This window comes from Balaenoptera ricei, chromosome 16 (genome assembly GCF_028023285.1).
Source record: "Balaenoptera ricei isolate mBalRic1 chromosome 16, mBalRic1.hap2, whole genome shotgun sequence".
Lineage (NCBI taxonomy): Eukaryota > Metazoa > Chordata > Mammalia > Artiodactyla > Balaenopteridae > Balaenoptera > Balaenoptera ricei.
In genome coordinates, this window is record NC_082654.1 from 64,829,871 (window position 1) to 64,848,685 (window position 18,815).

General features: G+C 47.9%; 1 protein-coding gene across 1 annotated transcript in view; it reads right to left on the bottom strand.

The window, feature by feature from the left end:
* The window catches only part of TSPAN15 (tetraspanin 15), a 50,528-nt gene that overhangs the window by 15,822 nt on the left and 15,891 nt on the right, over positions 1–18,815 (bottom strand). The window contains exons 2-3 of the mRNA XM_059899690.1: positions 4,739–4,924; positions 3,409–3,483 (exon numbers count right to left, since the gene is read on the bottom strand). Of these exons, the coding sequence (XP_059755673.1) occupies positions 3,409–3,483; positions 4,739–4,924 (261 nt within the window). The remainder of the gene's footprint in view (positions 1–3,408; positions 3,484–4,738; positions 4,925–18,815) is intronic.

Below are 18,815 nucleotides of genomic sequence, written 5' to 3' on the forward strand. Positions count from 1 at the left end.
GTGGTGCCCTCAGGGTTTGGGGATAATGGAAACTCTCACCCCTGACCTCAGGCCCAAAGTATCCTCAGCTGTAAGGACTAAGGGTCCCTGGAGGTTTCGTCTTAGCTCAGTTCTCTCCCTGGCAAGGAGTGGTGTCACAGCCCCTGTTGACCTACCCGGCACTGGAACATAAGTCATCCGCCTTTGTGAAAGCACCTGGGAAACCAGAACTGCTGTTCACTTAGGGGATTGTTTATTAAACCACTGACGCTGCTAACCCTGGCCTGGACCTGGGCTCCAGTCAGTAAAGCACTCATAACTCTGGAAAGCTGTGGGCTGGCCAGGAGCCCTGCTGACTGCACAAAAAAGCATCTCCATTCGCAAATGGAATAAACATCTCTCTCCCCTCAAGGCTGCTGAAAAATGAACCAATACCCTGGAACTGCCAGCCCAGAGCAGATGGTCTGAAAAGTAGAAAAGAGAAAAAGGGAGGAACAGGTAGCAAAACTAGATTGGAAAGACAACCAATGGGACAAGGCAATCTACAGATTCAATGCAATCCCTATCAAAATTCAGATGGCATCTTTCACAGAAATAGAAAAAAAAATCCTCAAATTCATATGGACCCACAACAAACCCCCAATAGCCAAAGCAATCTTGAGCAAGAAGAACAAAGCTAGAGGCATCACTCTTCATGATTTCAATATTGCAAAGCTATAGTTACCAAAACAGTATGGTGCTGACATAAAAATAGACACATAGGTCAATGGAACAGAATAGAGAGCCTGGAAATAAACCCACACATATATGGTCAACTAATTTCCAGCAAAGATGCCAAGAATATACAACAGGGAAAGGACAATCTCTTTAATAAATGGTGTTGAGAAAACTGGAAATCCACATGCTAAAGAATGAAATTAGACCCTTATCTTATACCATAGACAAAGATCAACTCAAAACGAATGAAAGACTTAAATATAAGACCTGAAATTGTGGAACTCCTAGAAGAAAATATAGGGAAAAACTCCTTGACATTGGTCTTAGCAGTGATTTTTTGGATCTGACATCAAACATATAGGCAATGTCGCCTATAGCAAAAATAAATAAGTGGGACTACATCAAACAAAAAAGTTTCTGCACGGCAAAATAATCAAAAAAGTAAAAAGGCAAACTATGAAAATATTTGTAAACCATATATCTGATAAGAGGTTAATATTCAAAATATACAAGGAACCCTTACAACTGAATAGCAAAAAAAACAAATACAGTTGACCCTTGAACATTGCAGAGATTAGGGATGCCAACGCCCAACACAGTTGAAAATCTGCATACTGCATTTCTGCCTCAAAAACAAAGGAAATGATAAATAACTCACCCAAGGGCAGGAAGCTAAAACAGCTTAAATAGAATCAGGACTCAAACACTAGTTCTTTTGACTCCACATATTGTGATCTCTAACCGAACATAAACTTTTCCTCACAGTTAGTTATTTAAAGATCTGTAAAATGAAATACGGGTACTATATTTATTGAAAAAAATCTGTGTATAAGTGGACATACACATTTCAAACCCATGTTGTTCAAGGGTCAACTGTAATCTGAGTAAAAACCAGGCAGAGAACCTGAATAGATATTTTTCCAGAGAAGACATACAAATGGCCAACAGGTATATGAAAAGATGCTCAACATCACTAAACATCAGGGAAATGCAAACTGAAACCACAATGAGATATTATCTCACTCCTGTTGGAATGTCTATTATCAAAAAACGAGACAAATGTTGGTGGGGAACCTTTGTACACTGTTGATGGGAGTGTAAATTGGTACAATCATTATGGAAAACAGTATGATGATTCCTCAAAAAATTAAAAATAGAACTACCATATGTGGTACAATCCCACTTGCAGGTATATATCCAAAGGAAATGAAATTACTATCTCAAAGAGTTATCTGCCAGGAAAAGAACTCTCATGTTCATTGAAGTATGATTCACAATTGCCAAGATATGGAAACAACCTAAGTGTCTGTTGCCAGATGAATGGATAAAGATGTGAGATATATACATATATAGATACAGATATGTAGATATATAGATATACATATATTCTCCATTGTGTGTGTGTGTGTGTGTGTGTGTGTATATATATATATATATAAAATGTATATATAATGGAATATTATTCAGCCATAAAAAAGAAGGAAAACCTGCCACTTGTGGCAACATGGGTGAACCTTGAGGATGTTATACTAGGTGAAATAAGTCAGACAGAGAAAGACAAACACTATATGGAGTGACTTATATGTGGAGTCTAAAAAAAAAAAAAAAAAAGTCAAACTCATAGAACCAGCGAGTAGAAAAGTGGTTGCCAGAGGATAGGAGGTGGGCGAAATACGGAGATGTAGGTCAATGGTACAAACTTCCAGTTATAAGATGAATAAGCTCTGAGGATCTAATGTACAGCATGCTGACTATAGTTAATAATACTGTATTATACATTTGAAATTTGCTAAGGGAACAGATCTTAAGTATTCTCACCAAAAAAAAAAAAAAAAGTTAACTATTTGAGGTGATGGATGTATTAATTAACTTGATTGTGGTAATCCTTTCACAATGTATACATATACCAAATCATCACACTGTACAGTTTAAATATATCACAATTTTATTTGTCAATTATTCCCCATAAAGCTGGGGCAGGAGAGAAAAAAAAGAACTGAAAAAAAGATTGGAAAGCATCCCTGAGCTGCCTCCATCTTCCTGCGTGCTCTTAGGAGGGCTTCTTAACCTCTCTGTGCCTCAATGACTCCATCAATATGATGGGAATCTCCCCTTCCATCATAAAACAGGAAGAAGACCCCTGGATTCCAAGGGTGTAGACATGCCTGTGGTTAAGGCCCACCCAGCTGGTCTCCCTACTGTCCACTCTCCATTCAGCAGCAAGTAAAATGTGAATCAGATCACATCACTTCCCAGCATAAAACTCTCCAAAGGCTTCCTACTGCCTTTAAAAAAAAAATCCAAGGCCCTACCTGATCTGCCCTGGCCAGCCCTTCCAACTTCACCTTCTACCCCCTCCCCATCACTCACCTGTTTCAGCCAAGCGGCCTCCACACTGTGCACAGACCCGCCAAGCTCCCCTCTGCCTCAGTGGCTCCCTCTGCCTGGACCTCTGTTCCCTCTGAGCCTTAGCTGGTTGGCTCCTTTTCAGCAGCATCTTCCCCGCCTCCACCCCAGGCACTCTGCTATCAGCCTGTTTTGTTTTCTTGTTCTCCGGTTTACCTGTTCAGTGCCCGTCGCCCCAGCCCAATGGATGTTCCACGAGGGATTATCTGCCCAGCTCTCTGCTGCACCCCCAGTTTGCAGCCCTGGGCACACACACACAGTGGGTGACTAGCATACACATGGCTAATAAATGCGCCAGAGGCCCACCTGGTTCCGGAAGATCAAGGCCACCACGCCACCAATGAGCTCGATTATGAGGCAAATCCCAAGGATGTACATAAACTGGAAAACAAAATTCAGAGATTCACCTAGAGGGGAAGGAGAAGGGCCATCTGCTCCGAGGTCAAGCGCAACAAGGAGAATCATCTCTCTCGGAGCTCGTATCGGCTCCTGGGCCTTTCGCCCCTTCCTCCTGTGAGGACACAGGACGTGGACAGACATTCCCGGGAAAGCCTGTCGCTGGAGCTAGTGGTCAGGAAGAGTGACTCAGCTGTCCCAGCCAGACTGTTATCAAGGTTTGTCCCCGGGGTCCTCAGCAGGGTCTAGGTGGAGAAACGCGATCCCCTCCACCCACCCCGCACCACAAGCAGAGCTGGTCCTCGCTCTGGCTGACCCAGAGGGGACAGGCTGGGCAGCATTTCCAGCTCTGCCTGCAGAGGCTCTCCACAGTGGCTTCCCAGACCCCCAGGGTGGGCGAGGGGATGCCTGAGGCTTAGAGGATACACCCCCCTTTATCACAGAAACAGGCATTGTCCAAACTGATGTCAATAACTTCCAGGCTCAGGCAGCACCGAGACTATCCTCATAGGGGCTTTTAGGGGCTTCCTGTGTGAAGGGGACAATGAGGTCAAACACACACGTGGATGCAGAGAAAACAGATCCTCCTGCCCGGCACCCCCCACTTTGGGGAGCCATCCATCTCCCGCCAGTAAGGGGGGTAGGGGGGTTGACACCCCCCTGACCCCAGGGCAGGCACTTGGCCAAGCAGGCCCATCAGAGTCCTAGGACCTTGGCCAGAGTTACCAGGAAAGATTCCCTGGAATCAAGAACCATAAGGACTGTTGGCCTGAGGCTGCTGGCCACCACTGCAAAGAGAGCCTGAGAACAGCATCGGGCGTCCAGCTGGGAGGTGGCAAGAGAGAGAGCCCGAGGGCGGCGTCTAAACCCCCGGACCCAGTATGGGCCTGCTGGTTACGTGAGCTACTGACTCACCACCAACAACTTTTCTTGGGTTTGCCTGCTCTCATTTGAGTGTGCTTTCTCCCACCTCCAACCGACAGTCCAGACCAACACAGGGTTTAAGTAAGAAGAACAGTATTCAAATCAGCCTTTCTACGCAGAAGTGGAGGAGGCTGGGCACTCTTGGGCCAACGTGCACAGACAGGCTGACCCAGGAAACCCTCTGAAAGAGCTGGTTTGAGGCAAGGACTGAATAACTGGGATGCCCAAGGGCCCAGGGGTGCTCTCCCCAGCTCTCCTGGGGACGCCAAGGACCCCACCACCAGCAGCGGCCGAGGGGTGCGTGGGGCGGACTCACCGCTTGGAGAAGGCACAGGTTGTCGCGAAGGGAAGCCAGCACGCCGATGAAGGACACGATGAACATGACAACCCCCAGGAGGATGAGGATGATGGCCGGGGCCAGAAACGCACTTTCCAGGGTTTTGTATTTCTGCCTCTCGACCTCTGCATAGACCCCCACTGACAGGACCAGGCCCCCGATCAGCTGCAGCAAGAAAGCAAGGAGTGAGAGAGGAGAAAGACTGGCAGTCGTGTGATTTTCCTACAAAGGGCTCGTCCGAGGGCTGTGGTGTCAGCCGTTAGAGGGGCTCACCTCAGGGGACTGGACGTGAGGGAACCTGTTATGGGCTGAACTGTGTCCCCCCAGATTCACATGCTGAAGCCCTAACCCCCAGTACCTCAGAACGGGACTGTACTTGGAGACCGAGGCTTTAAAGAGGTAATTACGTTAAAATGAGGTCTTATGAGTAGGCCTTGATCCAATACAAATGTTGTCCTTAGAAGAAGAGGAGATTAGGACGCAGACACACACAGAGAGAAGACCGTGTGAAGACCCAGGGAGAAGACAGCCATCTACAAACCCAAAGAGAGAGGCCTCAGAGAAAACCAACTCTGCCCACACCTTCATCTTGGACTTCTGGCCTCCAGAACTGCAAGACAACAAACCTCTGTTGTTTACGCCACCCAGTCTGTGGCACTTTGTTATGGCAGCCCTAGCAAACTAATACAGACCCTATTTGGAAATGCTGCTTTAGAAGAAGGTACTGGCGAGTCAGGGAAAATGCCACTGGCTAGAGGGTCAGAGAACCTGGGTTCGAGTCCCGGCTGTGCCACTTGCTAACCCTGGGCGTTGGATAGGCATTGGACCACATGAGTCTGGGTTCTCATCTGAAAAATGGCTGAAGTTTATCATTTCTGCCCTGCTCACCCCACAGGTTTTTGCAAGGCTTTTGTGAGATAAGGAAACTGGAAACACTGTAAGTCTGAAAGCCTGGGGCCCCTGGGATGTGTATTACACAGGCAGGTCACCAAGGGAAATTTCAGAATTGCTCAGGGAGATGGGCATTTCACTCAGCACCATAAACATGGAATTTATCTTCAGAAAGACTATCGGGAAGGCCGAAAGTTGGAGCAGGAGAGCTTTTCCGGGGAATTCTTCATCATCAACTTTCCTAACGGTGGAAAGGTGACCACTGTAACAACCCATCAGAAAAAAACAGGCCAAAAAAAGCCCTTGGGGGAACCCCTTTTTTTGCTCTCAGCCTGAAAACTCTCATACTAAATCTTCAGGGAGACTTATCAGCTGACATCACCCCGAACCCTCAGATGAATCCGTGGCTGCACTGCCACATTGCACTGGGATCCGCTATAGTGTTCTAACTGGCCCCCTTCACCCCGTTCTCCACACCAGAGTGACAGGCGAAACCTAATCAGGGCAGGCTGGTACTCTATGCGCCAAGAGTAAAAGCCACAACCCTAATCACAGCCTACACAGCCTGTCTGAGCTCACTTCTCACTCCCCCCACTTCCTCACTCTGCTTTAACTGCACGGGGCTCCTCACCGCTGGTCAAACACACGAAGTGTGCCACCCCAGGGCCTTTGCACAGGCTGTTCCCACTGCCTGGAATGCTCTTCCTCCTGATCTCCATATGGCTCTATGGCTCCCTCCGTCACCTCCTTCCCATCTTTGCTCAATTGTTACCTGCTCAGTGAGGCCTTTGAGGTCATCTTGTTTAAATGTAGAAAATCCCTCTCCTTGAAACTCCCGATCCCATTTTCCTGTTTTATGTTTTTCCCTTGTAATTGCAAGTATTTAACATACTACATTTTTTGTTTTATTTTTTTATTTTTAATTTTTTTTAATTTTTTTTATTTATTATTTATTTATTATTTTTATTTTTGGCTGTGTTGGGTCTTCGTTTCTGTGTGAGGGCTTTCTCCAGTTGCAGTGAGCGGGGGCCCCTCTTCATCGCGATGCGCGGGCCTCTCACTATCGCGGCCTCTCTTGTTGTGGAGCACAGGCTCCAGACGCGCAGGCTCAGTAGTTGTGGCTCATGGGCCCAGTTGCTCCGTGGCATGTGGGATCTTCCGAGACCAGGGCTCGAACCCGTGTCCCCTGCATTGGCAGGCAGATTCTCAACCACTGCGCCACAAGGGAAGCCCTGTTTTATTTTTTAATTGTTTGTCTTCCCGACAAGAACATAAGCTCCATGCTAGGAGGGATTTTCGACCATTTCGGGCATCGCCAGCACCCAGAACAGTCCTGACATTTAGGAAGTACAACAGGCACTTACAATCAATGTCTGTCGAATGGATGCAAGCCAGGCTTCCCAACAGATCCCCTTGGGTTTGAGTCTGCCGCTGTCTACCCAGCCTCCTTCCCGTCCAAGGATTCTGACTTTCCGGGCCACACATTCCCGAGAGCAGATACACTGGACTTCACAGAGCAGAAGGCAGTGTGGGAGAGGAGCTGGAAGCCATGGTGCTGTCAGCAAAGGTCTGAGTAAAGGAAATGAGGGATAATACAGACAAGATGTGGGCCAGATGCGCCATGAGCACAGCTACCCTAGAGTCAACATCCGGAACACTGAGGAGGTGTCGGCTCCTCGAGTTACTCCTGGTCTAACCCCCGCCTTAAATTGGCTACAGTGTGCCCTCAAAGTAGATCCCCTTGACTGCCTTCTAAAGAGCACCAAGACTGTCCTGGGTAAAGGGAAGTGCCTGCTTCTCCTAAGCTTTGACAAGTGGCGGGGATGCCAAAAGTCAAACAGACCAATCTTGCTTAGAAACACTGGGTAACAGGATTACTGGGAAGCCCTCTCCCTCGGGTCCAGGGTTCTGCTGTATTTCACAGCTAAGTGTCATTCCCCTTAGTTTGAGAGGATAATCTGGGACTACTGAGACCCACTCCCCTGGTCTAGAAGGAATGCCTTCCCAACACACATGGGCCAAAAGGTGCGAAAGGCATTGACAAACTTGGCCGTGAGCCACTTATTAACAAGTTGGCCATATCAGGAAAACCGTGAGTGAAATGATGTCATCCAAATTACCCAGTTTGGTAAATTTTTAAATTTATAAGACAGGATACACACACACACACACATACACACACACACACACACACACACACACACAGCCCTCTATAGGAAAATGGGGACCACAGGAAATAAAATCTACCTTTGATAGAGAAAGATTAACCAGAGTTATTTGGTCAGTTCATGCTCCAAAACCCAGAACATGGTGAAATCATTGTTCAAGGCTGGCCTAAGCCCTGTGGGTCCCCTGAGAACAAGGGCAAGCAGCTTTAGAGAGCCAAATTCTCCCCTTCCGAATTAGTGCAATTACAAGAAATCACTCACTCAATCACTCACTCAACCCTAACCCTGAACCAGACACAGAGCCCAGAGATCCTTCCACCCCGGAGCTGGGGATGACGGTTAAAGAAGAACCCCACAAAGAGGTGACATCTTCAGAGCCCAGGCAGAAGTGCAGCCAATATGCAAGGCCATGGGGGCAACAGAGATGGGGCTTTACCCTCTATCTTGGTGGAAAGTACGATTCTCAGGTTGTCACTGAACCAACAAGATAACATCTTAATATTTTCAGGATTGATTCCATATACTTTTGAGAGTTCTATGTTTCCTGTTGTAAAAAAAAAAAAAGCTCTTCTTGGGCAGGATGGACACAGGCCCTGACATCTTCCCAGTGCCCTAGCCTGTCCCCCTCCCTCCTTCCCGCTTGAGGCTATGCTTTTGAATTAAAGTACTGTAAACCATCTCCAAAACACCAAAGCTGTCATTGGCCTCCATTCTGAGCAGAATTGACCCCAGCCCTCTTTGTACAGGCAGTCAGTGGCTTCTTCTATTTTTATAAGCTCCCGGGACACTCCAGAACAGCCTTGCTGGGAGGAAACAAAATTTCCTTTGGTCTGATCTCCCTCCTATTACAAAAGATCACATTTTCCTTGCTAGTCAGCCTTGCAAAATTTCCAGACCACTAAAGCCAAAGGAAAGCTACTGTGGCAAACGCAGACCCAAACCTCTGGACTCCCGCACCACTGTGTACTGAGCCATCACAGGCTCGTGTCTCCTGGTCCAGCCCTCCCAGCGGCCAGCAGGCAGTCCCCAAGGCAGCTTGGCACACAGCACACGCTGATCCGGGCTCCTCGTTCAAGGGTTCCAGGGGCAGCAGGCACGGGGAGAGGCCGGCATACCCTTCCCAGGCACTTCAAGATTTCCAAATGATATTTACATCTCCAAGGACATCAGTTTATGTTTCCATGTGAGTATAAAATTAACTGTCGATGCTAGCGTGCAATCCCATCCACTCTTCTCTGCTAATTATAGTCTCTCTTCGGGGGCCGGCCACTCCAGCTCCAGCGCAGGAAGTAAATGGCCCATTTGTCAAGCAGGACAGCTTCAGCTAAACATGGCTGGGGATGAGGGGCACACGGCCATGCCCATTTGGGGCCAAAGAGGCAAAGAACATGCTGCTGGTAGCCCACGGGCCAGGACCAGAGCCCCAGACTTTGCAAGCCACATGGCATCTTCAACAGGCTGCATAGGAGCCCTGTCGCCCATTGTGAACCAGGCCCAAAGGTCCCCTCTGAGCCCTGCAGCCTGGAACCGGCTTCTTCCTCTGCAGGCTGAGGCCCAGCTTCACGCAGCTGCTGGGAAGCAGGAGGCCGTGTGAGGCATTCTAGCACCTGCGTCGTCCCCTCCTTCAGGAAGCATCTGGTCTCAGCTGGCTTACCCCCAGCTGGGGCAGGTCTGTACTTCGAGGGGACCTGCAAGGACCATTTTTACCCACAAAGGCACATGCCAGGCACCTATTGTGTTCCAGACCCTGGGGGTCACAAGGGGTCCCAAGACTACACAATGGGCTAAGTCTGGAGGAGGGGAGATTAAGAGGCTAGAAATGATCTCTATGGCCTGATGAATGGAATTCAGGGGTCTTTGAACTGGGGATGGAGAAAAAAGTCAATCTTTACTTTCATTAGCCTTTAACTGAAATGTTCCTGTCACGAAAAAAGAGGAAGAACCTCAGGTCTACAGTAAGCATGCTGCAATCCCTCCCATGGGGAAGGCTCTGGGAATTTGAACAAAACTGAGGGGGAGAAAGGAAACATCAGAAAATCAAGGTGGGCTTCCTGGAGGAGCCAGTGTTTCCTGGAAGGCCCCAAGAACTGCTTCACTCTGAAACCATCTCATGGGTCACTCAAGGCTCCAGGGTTCTGTGTGGCCCAAACAAAGCACTTTTCTGAGTTTTGAGCTTGAAAGGATGTGGGGAGTAGCTAAACTCCAAGGCCTGAGAGAGAGTTTAAATAACATGGGGCTAGCAGGTCCGCTGCATCCGGCCAAGAAACCCCGGACTTCACATCCATCAGCTCTTCCGCCCCAGGACGAACCTGCCTGGCCCTAGGCTGAGCCCACCCTGCAGATAGCCACCTCCTACTCAGCACACTCTGTATCAGCTTCTCTCATGCACAGATTAGGGCTGGAAGGAACAGTAGAGGCAGGATAAGAGATGGGAGCTGGCATTCTGGACCTTCATTTATTAGTTCGGTGCCCTTGGCCATGTCACTTCGCCTCTTTGACCCTCACCTTTCACCTGTAAAATAGTAAAGCCTGCCGCCAGGTACAGAGTGATTATGCTGTGCCAGCATCCTGCAAAGTGCTATACCAGCATGATCTCCCTTGACCATCACACATCCTTGCACATCTAAGAAACAGCCAATCACATTTTACGGACCAGTCTCAGTGAGGCTAAGTGTCACAGAACTTAACGAGAGGCAGAGCCAGGATGTGTGGGCAAAACCTGTCTGGCCTGCCACTAAGGCTACCAGATGGGCCTTTCACTTAGATCCGGGAGATAAATGGTCTGAAATGTCTCTGCAAAATACAAAGGTGCCAATAGCAGAGCAGTGCTCCCAAGAGAATGATCTGTGATGACAGTAACGTCCAATATGGTAGCCACTAGCCATGTGTGGCTAGTAAGCTCTTGAAATATGGCTTGTGTGCCTGGGGAGCCGAATTTTTAATTTTACTTCATTTAAAGTAGTTTAGATTTGATCACGTGTAGCTGGTGGCCACCGTATTGGACAGCACAGCTCCAGAGCAGCTCTCATTGGACGCTGCCCCTTACCATTCTCACCTTGCTCCTTTCTGATAGTACAGACCACCCTTATTAAAGAGTCAGGTGCCCTAACCACCCCGCCACTAGCTAGAGGAAGTTCAGTTCATACTCACTGACTTCATTCAGGAGAAAGCAACCGCTTTTCCCACTTTCCCCACTTTCCCCAAGAAAGCTCAGTTCCTATTATCCCATCCCTCTTGCCCCTAAGGAAAGCAGGACACACCAGATCCAGCGCCCCCAACCCAAACTGATATAGGGCCTATTCTGTCTCCTGGGAAGGTGCCAGACCCACCTCCAGGACTACAGGGCAGTATTCTAAGCTCTGGGGCCCTGGACCCCAGCACTAAGTCCAGGCAGCCTGTGCTTGAGGAAAGGGGTTCCTCCCAACCCCAAAGGAAAGCCAGCCCTGGAGGAAACAGCAGAGACTGCCTCCTACTGCCAGCAAAAAAGCCAGCCTCTGGTCTTTGTCACTGATACTCTGCTGTCAACTCTGCCTTGACCCTGGACTTCTTTCTTTTTAAAAAACTGGACTTCAATGCAGAGAACTTGGTTAACTGCAACACTTGGTCCATGACATCCTCTGACAGTCTGCTTTTGTTTGGAACGTAAGAAGCACCACATATTAACCAGTCCTCCTGTCCTCGCTGATGTGCTATGACTCTGCTGTCACACACTGACTCTCCCATCGGTCACTCGGTCCCAAAACGAACCTCCTTAGTGTAGTGACTACAGTTTTATAACACACCATGGCATCTGCTAGGCCACATCCCTCCTTCCTGTCTTCTTCGGAAGTGTCCTGGATATTCTTAGACCTTGACTCTTGTGTAGATATTTTAGAATCATTGCATCAAGTTCCATGAAAAAACCTGGTAAGGTTTCACTAGAACCGCATTGAATCTATAGATCCCTTCGGGGAGAATCGACATCTTTATCAGGTCTTCCTGCCCAAAAGCATGATTTATTCCTTCTTTATTTATATCACCTTTATTATGACCTCTCTAATAACAGTGCTCTCCACCTCCCTCAAGCTCTTCTGTGGCTGTCTAGGCAGATCTGGGGAGAGACTTGTGGAAGTCTTTCCCAGGCTGACCCTCCAGCTAGGCCCAGGGTGGGAAACATGGCCTTTGGAAAACAAATCTCTCTAAGAAGCAAAGTGGATACACCAGTCTGTTTTGCTACCCTCCTGTCACCAACAGTTACAAACACTTGATTTAAAAGACTCCCACACGATAAATTAGGAGTTTGGGATTAACATACACACGTTACTATATACAAAATAGACAATCAACAAGGACTTACTGTATAGTACACAGAACTCTACTCAATATTCTGTAATAACCTATAATAGAAAAAATTCTGAAAAAGAATGGATATATGTATATGTATAGCTGAATCCCTTTGCCATACACCTGAAACTAACACAACTTTGTAAATCAACTATATTCCCAAATTAAAATAAAAATTAGGGCTTCCCTGGTGGCGCAGTGGTAGAGAATCTGCCTGCCAATGCAGGGGACACGGGTTCAAGCCCTGGTCTGGGAAGATCCCACATGCCACGGAGCAACAGGGCCCGTGAGCCACAACTACTGAGCCTGCGCGTCTGGAGCCTGTGCTCCGCAACAAGAGAGGCCGCGATGGTGAGAGGCCCGCGCACCGCGATGAAGAGTGGTCCCCACTTGCCACAATTAGAGAAAGCCCTCGCAGAGAAACGAAGACCCAACACAGTCATAAATAAATAAATAAATAAATAAAAGAACGTGAATTTCTAAAAAAAAAAAATTAAAATTAAATTAAAAAATAAAAATAACAAATAAAAGACTCCCACATGTTGTCTGTTCCCTATATTGTGAAGTTTTTTAGAGGTCTGCCTTGTCACTTTCTCTCTCACTAGATGATCATCCACATTCCTACAGCTGGAAAAAAAAAAAAAAAAAAAAGACTCCCACATGCACACAGCTCATTCCAGGCTGTGAAAGAGCTAAGCTGGGAGGTTTGCAAGCCCCAGCTACTCAACCCAGCTGGGGCAGAGTGGAATTTCTAATCACAAACCAGCACAAACATATGAAACACTGTGGGTAAGAGTTGACAGAGCCTGGACTCTCTTTTTTTTCTTCTTCTTCTTCTTTTTAAACACTTGGAGCAACTGCTCCAGACAACATTTACAAATAACTTTGTATCTTTAAATTTTATTTATTTATTTATTTATTATTTTTGGCTGTGTTGGGTCTTCATTTCTGTGCAAGGGCTTTCTCTAGTTGTGGCGAGTGGGGGCCACTCTTCATCGCGGTGCGCGGGCCTCTCACTGTCGTGGCCTCTCTTGTGCGGAGAACAGGCTCCAGACGCGCAGGCTCAGTAGCTGTGGCTCACGGGTCTAGTTGCTCCGCGGCATGTGGGATCTTCCCAGACCAGGGCTCGAACCCGTGTCCCCTGCATTGGCAGGCAGATTCTCAACCACTGCGCCACCAGGGAAGCCCCTGGACTCTCTTTAGGAAGAGTTTAGGGGCAGGCAAATGGGAAGTGGTGTAACAAACAAGTGGTAAAAATCTTCTGAGACAAGAGGCCTGGCAGTCACTTCCTCCTGGGAAATCAGAGCAGGCCCACTGGAACTGAGCCTTGGAGGATGCACAGGAGTTTGACTTCACACCACTGGACGCTCCGTCAGCACAGGGACTGGCCCGATAGATCTGTCGGAGGAATGAATCTGAGAAATGCTATTGCTTCAGATGCTTATGAGCCCAAAGAAGAAACTAGTGATGCCATTCCAGAGTAGAGCCCTCTGAGGCTTAAGGATAAGATGACTTATCTGGTTAATCTGAAAACCACAGAAACAGCCAAGGGGCAAAGGAGAGTCAAGAGCATATCACCTCCACCGAACACACTCTTCTCCCTGGTTTTCTTTTCCCTTCTGTCTCTGGACCCCTTTCCTTCTCTCCACCTTCCATGTGTCTGAACCAAGAGAGTCAGAGCCCACCTCCCAGGGCTGTTTTCCCACGGTGCCTGGGTGATTATCTTCCCAGATCTCAGCCCAGGTAGGGCGCCCCTTGCTGGGGTACACTCAGCAAGCAGTACACCCTGTGCCAAACCACTGCTGGTCTCCCCTCCCTTCTTTCTCTAGCCGGGCTGGCTAAGGCTCCCTTGCTCAGAGCTGCAGGCCACGGGCGGGAGTGAGTAAGATGGCCCAGGTCTCCCCTTCCCTCAGACCCTCTAAAAGCAGACACAGGCTCACAGAGGTGACAAGGGGGCTTTGTCCTAGACAGCCTCCAGTTCAGGTCCCAGCAGCCTTTCAAAACCCTCAGCTGCCCACCAGGAACTGGGCCAGGCATCCCCCATTCTTTCCAAAGTGGCGGAAAGAGGAATTTCAGGGAACGGGGCAGGAAGGTGGAGTCGCCCATGATCTCAACTCTCCCTGACCCTCCGGGCTGCTGAGAGAAGCCACAATAAAGAAGGGAGCTGCACAGAAGGGAACAGGAGTTTGGGGAGTAGACATGGGGGGTGCAGGGGGAGATGCAGGAAATTCCAGCCACAGGTGCAGAAGGCAGTGAGGCCCCACAGCCAGGGCTGCCTTTTCCCGGGGGACACCTGGCTGCGCTGGGCAGATATAAACTAAGGGCTGTCTCCACACAATTTTGGCAATGACAGAGCTTACTGTTGTATGTTTCTTGTTTTTAATATTAGATGTAGTTTTATAGCTAAGAAAAAATAAATCGAATTGCCATATATATATATATATATATATATATATATATATATATATATATACATACATACATACATATGGCCCTTGGTTCATTCTTTGCACAAAATCCCACATCTGAACAGAGCCCTTTGTCCCTGAACGAAGGCTGGAAGGCAGAGGAGGCAATCAGACCACAAGTGTCAATGCCTGGCATGACAAAGAATATAAATTGCCCCCACTCCAAAGGCTCGAGACTCCAAAGAGGTCAAAGGGCAAAAGGGAAAAGGAGGCAGCATGACACACTGGAAGGAGAACTGGGGGGCAGGGTGGGGGGAGGATGAGAGGGGAGCCCTGAACTTTAATCCCAGCTCTGTCGCTAACTCCCATGCAACTTTGGGTAGGTCTCCCTTCCCCTCTCTGGGACTCAATTTCCCTGCTCCAAAAGGGAGATGTTTGGCCACAAGCCCTAGCATCCCTTCACTGCTCTGGGAGCCCATGGCAACTCATGCCCAGAGAGCCCTTGTTAGAACCCTGGCCATGAGCAGACCGTGGGTGGTCCAAAGTCCTCTCCTCTACTGAGTCCTTCTCCATGGGTCTACCCCTGCTTTCCCACCTGGCCAGGAGACGTCACACTCCTGCATGAGAAAGGTCCTACAGGGGACAGAGATGCCCTTTCTGCCCTGATCAAGGCACACACCTCCCAGCCTCCCACAGCAGCTGTGGGAAGGAGACCAACTGTTTTCTGGAAATAACAAAGCTGAAAGAGGCTAATGCCCATCCCTCAAAGCTCAGCTCAAAGCCTCCTCCCCTGGAAAGCCTTCCTGGATCACCCCAGCTATAGAGATCTTTCTCCACTTGTGATCACCTATGAAATCACCAATGGGAAGCCCTCACTGGTACTGCTATTTACAATACTAACTATGCCCACTGAACAGATCATTCTGGGTATTTACTACCCAGTGCATGCAGGGCGTGGTGGCAGGACCCAGCAACACATATACCATACCATCTCTGATCTCAACAACTTCACAGTCTGCATACATGATGCAAATGCATTAGTCCCAAAAGTTCACAGGAAGTTTAGCTTAGCTCCCAGACCACATTCTCCCCACAGAAGCCATATGGAAAGTGGTTAGAGCCCAAGCCAGTTCACAGTGGCCTAATGAACTACAATGCCCCTGAAGCAAGATACCATGCAAAAGTTCCTGGCACCCAGCAGGTGCTCAATAAATGTTACTTCTCCTTTCCCAGTAAAGATGCAGTACTGTTGTAACCCTGACATTTCAAGACTCAAATCAGATGCCAGAAACCATTTCCCCTTTAGAGGCACTTCGGTCCAAGGATAAATCAAGGGAAAGAGAGTCCCTATTCTGAATTCTAAGGCAACACTCACTGATTCAACATATATTTAGTAAGTGCCTAGTATGTACCAGGCACTGGGAATAAAAAGGTAAGACCTAGTTCCTGCCCTCAAGAAGCTCAGTCTGGTAAGACACACCTGCACACCAACAAATGCAGTGGAGCTGGGGAAACACTGGGGTAGAGGTAATTGTGCAGAGGCACTAGAGAATAGGAAACGCTAAATCATGGGCAAGGAAGGCTTCCTGGAGGAGGTGAGTTTGAACTGAGTCCATTTGATGCACGTAATGGATAAGTAAGAATTTCTGAAATGGACAAGGGGTTTCAGATGCCCATGAAGGTGCCATGGGGACAGCAGGTCAGCATAGCTAGAGCCAAGGACAGGCAGATGGGGGAGAGGAGGAGGCCAGGGAAGCTTGCAGAAGCCAGACCACCAAGGCGAGGTCTCTCAGGTTAAACCAAAAAGTTCATTCGTTCATTTGACATCTCTTTACTGAGAGGTTGTGTAAGCCAGTGGTTCTCCAAGTTTTTGGTCTCAGGATTCCTTTTCACTCTTAAAAACTTTTGAGGACCTTAGAGTTTTTGTTTTGGGGGATTATATCTATCAGTTATTTACTACATAAGAAATTAAGACATATTTTAAATATTTATTAACTCATTTAGAAATAACAATAATAGATTTACATGTTAACATAACTATTTTTTGTTAAAAATTTTCCCCAAAAAATTGAGGGGGAAGAGTGGCATGGGCTTTACATTTTTGCAAATGTTAATGTCTGGCTGATGAGAAGAACTGGTGGATTCTTAAATTTATTTTATTTATTTATTTTTTTGGCTGCTTTGGGTCTTTATTGCTGTGCATGGGCTTTCTCTAGTTGCTGTGAGCAGGGGATACTCTTTGTTGCGGTGCGTGGGCTTCTCATTGTGGTGGCTTCTCTTGTTGCAGAGCACGGGCTCTAGGCACGCAGGCTTCAGTAGTTGTGGCACACGGGCTCAGCAGTTGTGGCTCATGGGCTCTAGAGCACAGGCTCAGTAGTTGTGGTGCACGGGCTTCGTTGCTCCACGGCATGTGGGATCTTCCCAGATCAGGGTTCGAACTCGTGTCCCCTGCATTGGCAGGTGGACTCTCAACTACTGCGCCACCAGGGAAGTCCCAAACTGGTGGATTCTTGAAGCTGCTCCTCACTCAGTTTGCTGCCACATCACCATCACGTGCCCCTTGGGCACTCCTGACAGAATGAGAGCAGGAAAGCAAATAGTATCCTAGTATTATCATGAAAATGTTTTTGACTTCACAGACCCCTCAAAAGAGTCCCCCCACCAAGGATCCCTGGAGCACACTTTGGGAGCAGCTGTTAGGAACGGGCTGCGGGGTGGTGAGTGGGGCCCAGCTAGCAGTGACCAACCAAACACAAAAGTCTCAGCTTTGGTGGAGCTCACGTTCTAGTTGGGGAGAAACAAATAAATAAGAAAATTATACGGTATGTCTTGGTTATAAGTGCTATGAAGACAAAAACAGAAAAGGAGGCCAGGGAGGCTGGTAGAGGGGGCTGTCATTTTAAATAGTACAGCCAGGGAAAGTGACACTGGAGGGAAGACTTGAAGTGGGGAGGGGTGGGCGTGGCTCTGTAGCATCCACGTGGATACACAGCTGAACATCCAAGCAGCTTCCAAGACCCTGGAATGTGCCCATGTGTTCAAGGAACAGCTGCTACAGCCTGATGGGGTGAGAGTGGAGGGGAGGAGGGGAGAGGGCAGGGGTGTGGGCTGCAGAGCAGGTGGACCCTTTGAAGCTATTGAGGGGGCTCTGACTTTTGCTCTGAGTGGAAGGCACTACAAGTTTGCAGAGGAGTGATCTGATATGACTTTGATTTTTAAATGAGTTACTCTGACTGCTGTGCTGAGAACTGGGGGATGGAGGCATGGAGGTGGAATGGTCAGGAATCTACTGCAGTAACCTAGATCCTAGGTGAGAGTGGCCTGGATCAGGGTGGGCATGTGAGGGTAGCAAGAAGCAGGCAGACTAGATATATTTTGAAGTTGAAATTAGGAAAATCACTGAAATAATTTAAGCAGGGAGTCACATGCTCAGATTTGCTTTCAAAAGTTGTTTTACCAAACAGAATATGTACACAGCCCCAACTGTCATCCACGGTTTACGCATTTGTTATCATAGGGAAATGCAGGCTTGCGATGGAGAGGGTTGGCGGTCAAGCTTGGCATGGTCAGCAGCCGGGAGGCCGGGCATCACGTGCCTCCTAAGGTGGCCTCCTGTACCCCTTCACCGCCTCCCCACACAGCCAGCGTTGGTGCAGGAAATGTGTGGCCTGAACCTAATTACAAGGAAACCATAAAGCAAATCCAGAACGCTGATGTTCTGCAGATCAAAGGCCTGGAGGCTTCAAAGGAATCAAAAGCAGTGAGGATAGTCTAGGTTAGAGGAGATGAAAGAGCCATGTCACAGTGAAAGCAATGGATGGACCTTGATTGGATAAAATATCCACTACAAAGGACATTTGGGAAACAACTGGTGAAATCTGGATATGGACAGCATAGATGATGCTCTGTTTAATGGTGATTTGTTTTCAGATGGACGACGGCAGCCTGTGGGAGAACACCCTTTTCGGAAAGCTGGATGCTGGGGTATGTAAGGGTGAGGCCACCATGGCTACAGAAAAAAAAAAAAAAGAGTGTTGTATTTATTGAGAGAGAAGGGCTCGGAGGAAGAAAGAGAGATTAAGGGAGAGAGATGTTAAAAAACAAGATGTTAACAACTGGTAACTCAAAGGCATGCAGGCGTTCTTTGAACTCTTCTTTCAACTTTTCTGTGGGTTTAAAAAATATTTTTTTAAGTTCATTTCCCCATCACAGCTTGATTAGGCACTACTTATTTAGGGCTCCCTGTCTTGCGTGAAAGAAGGGCCT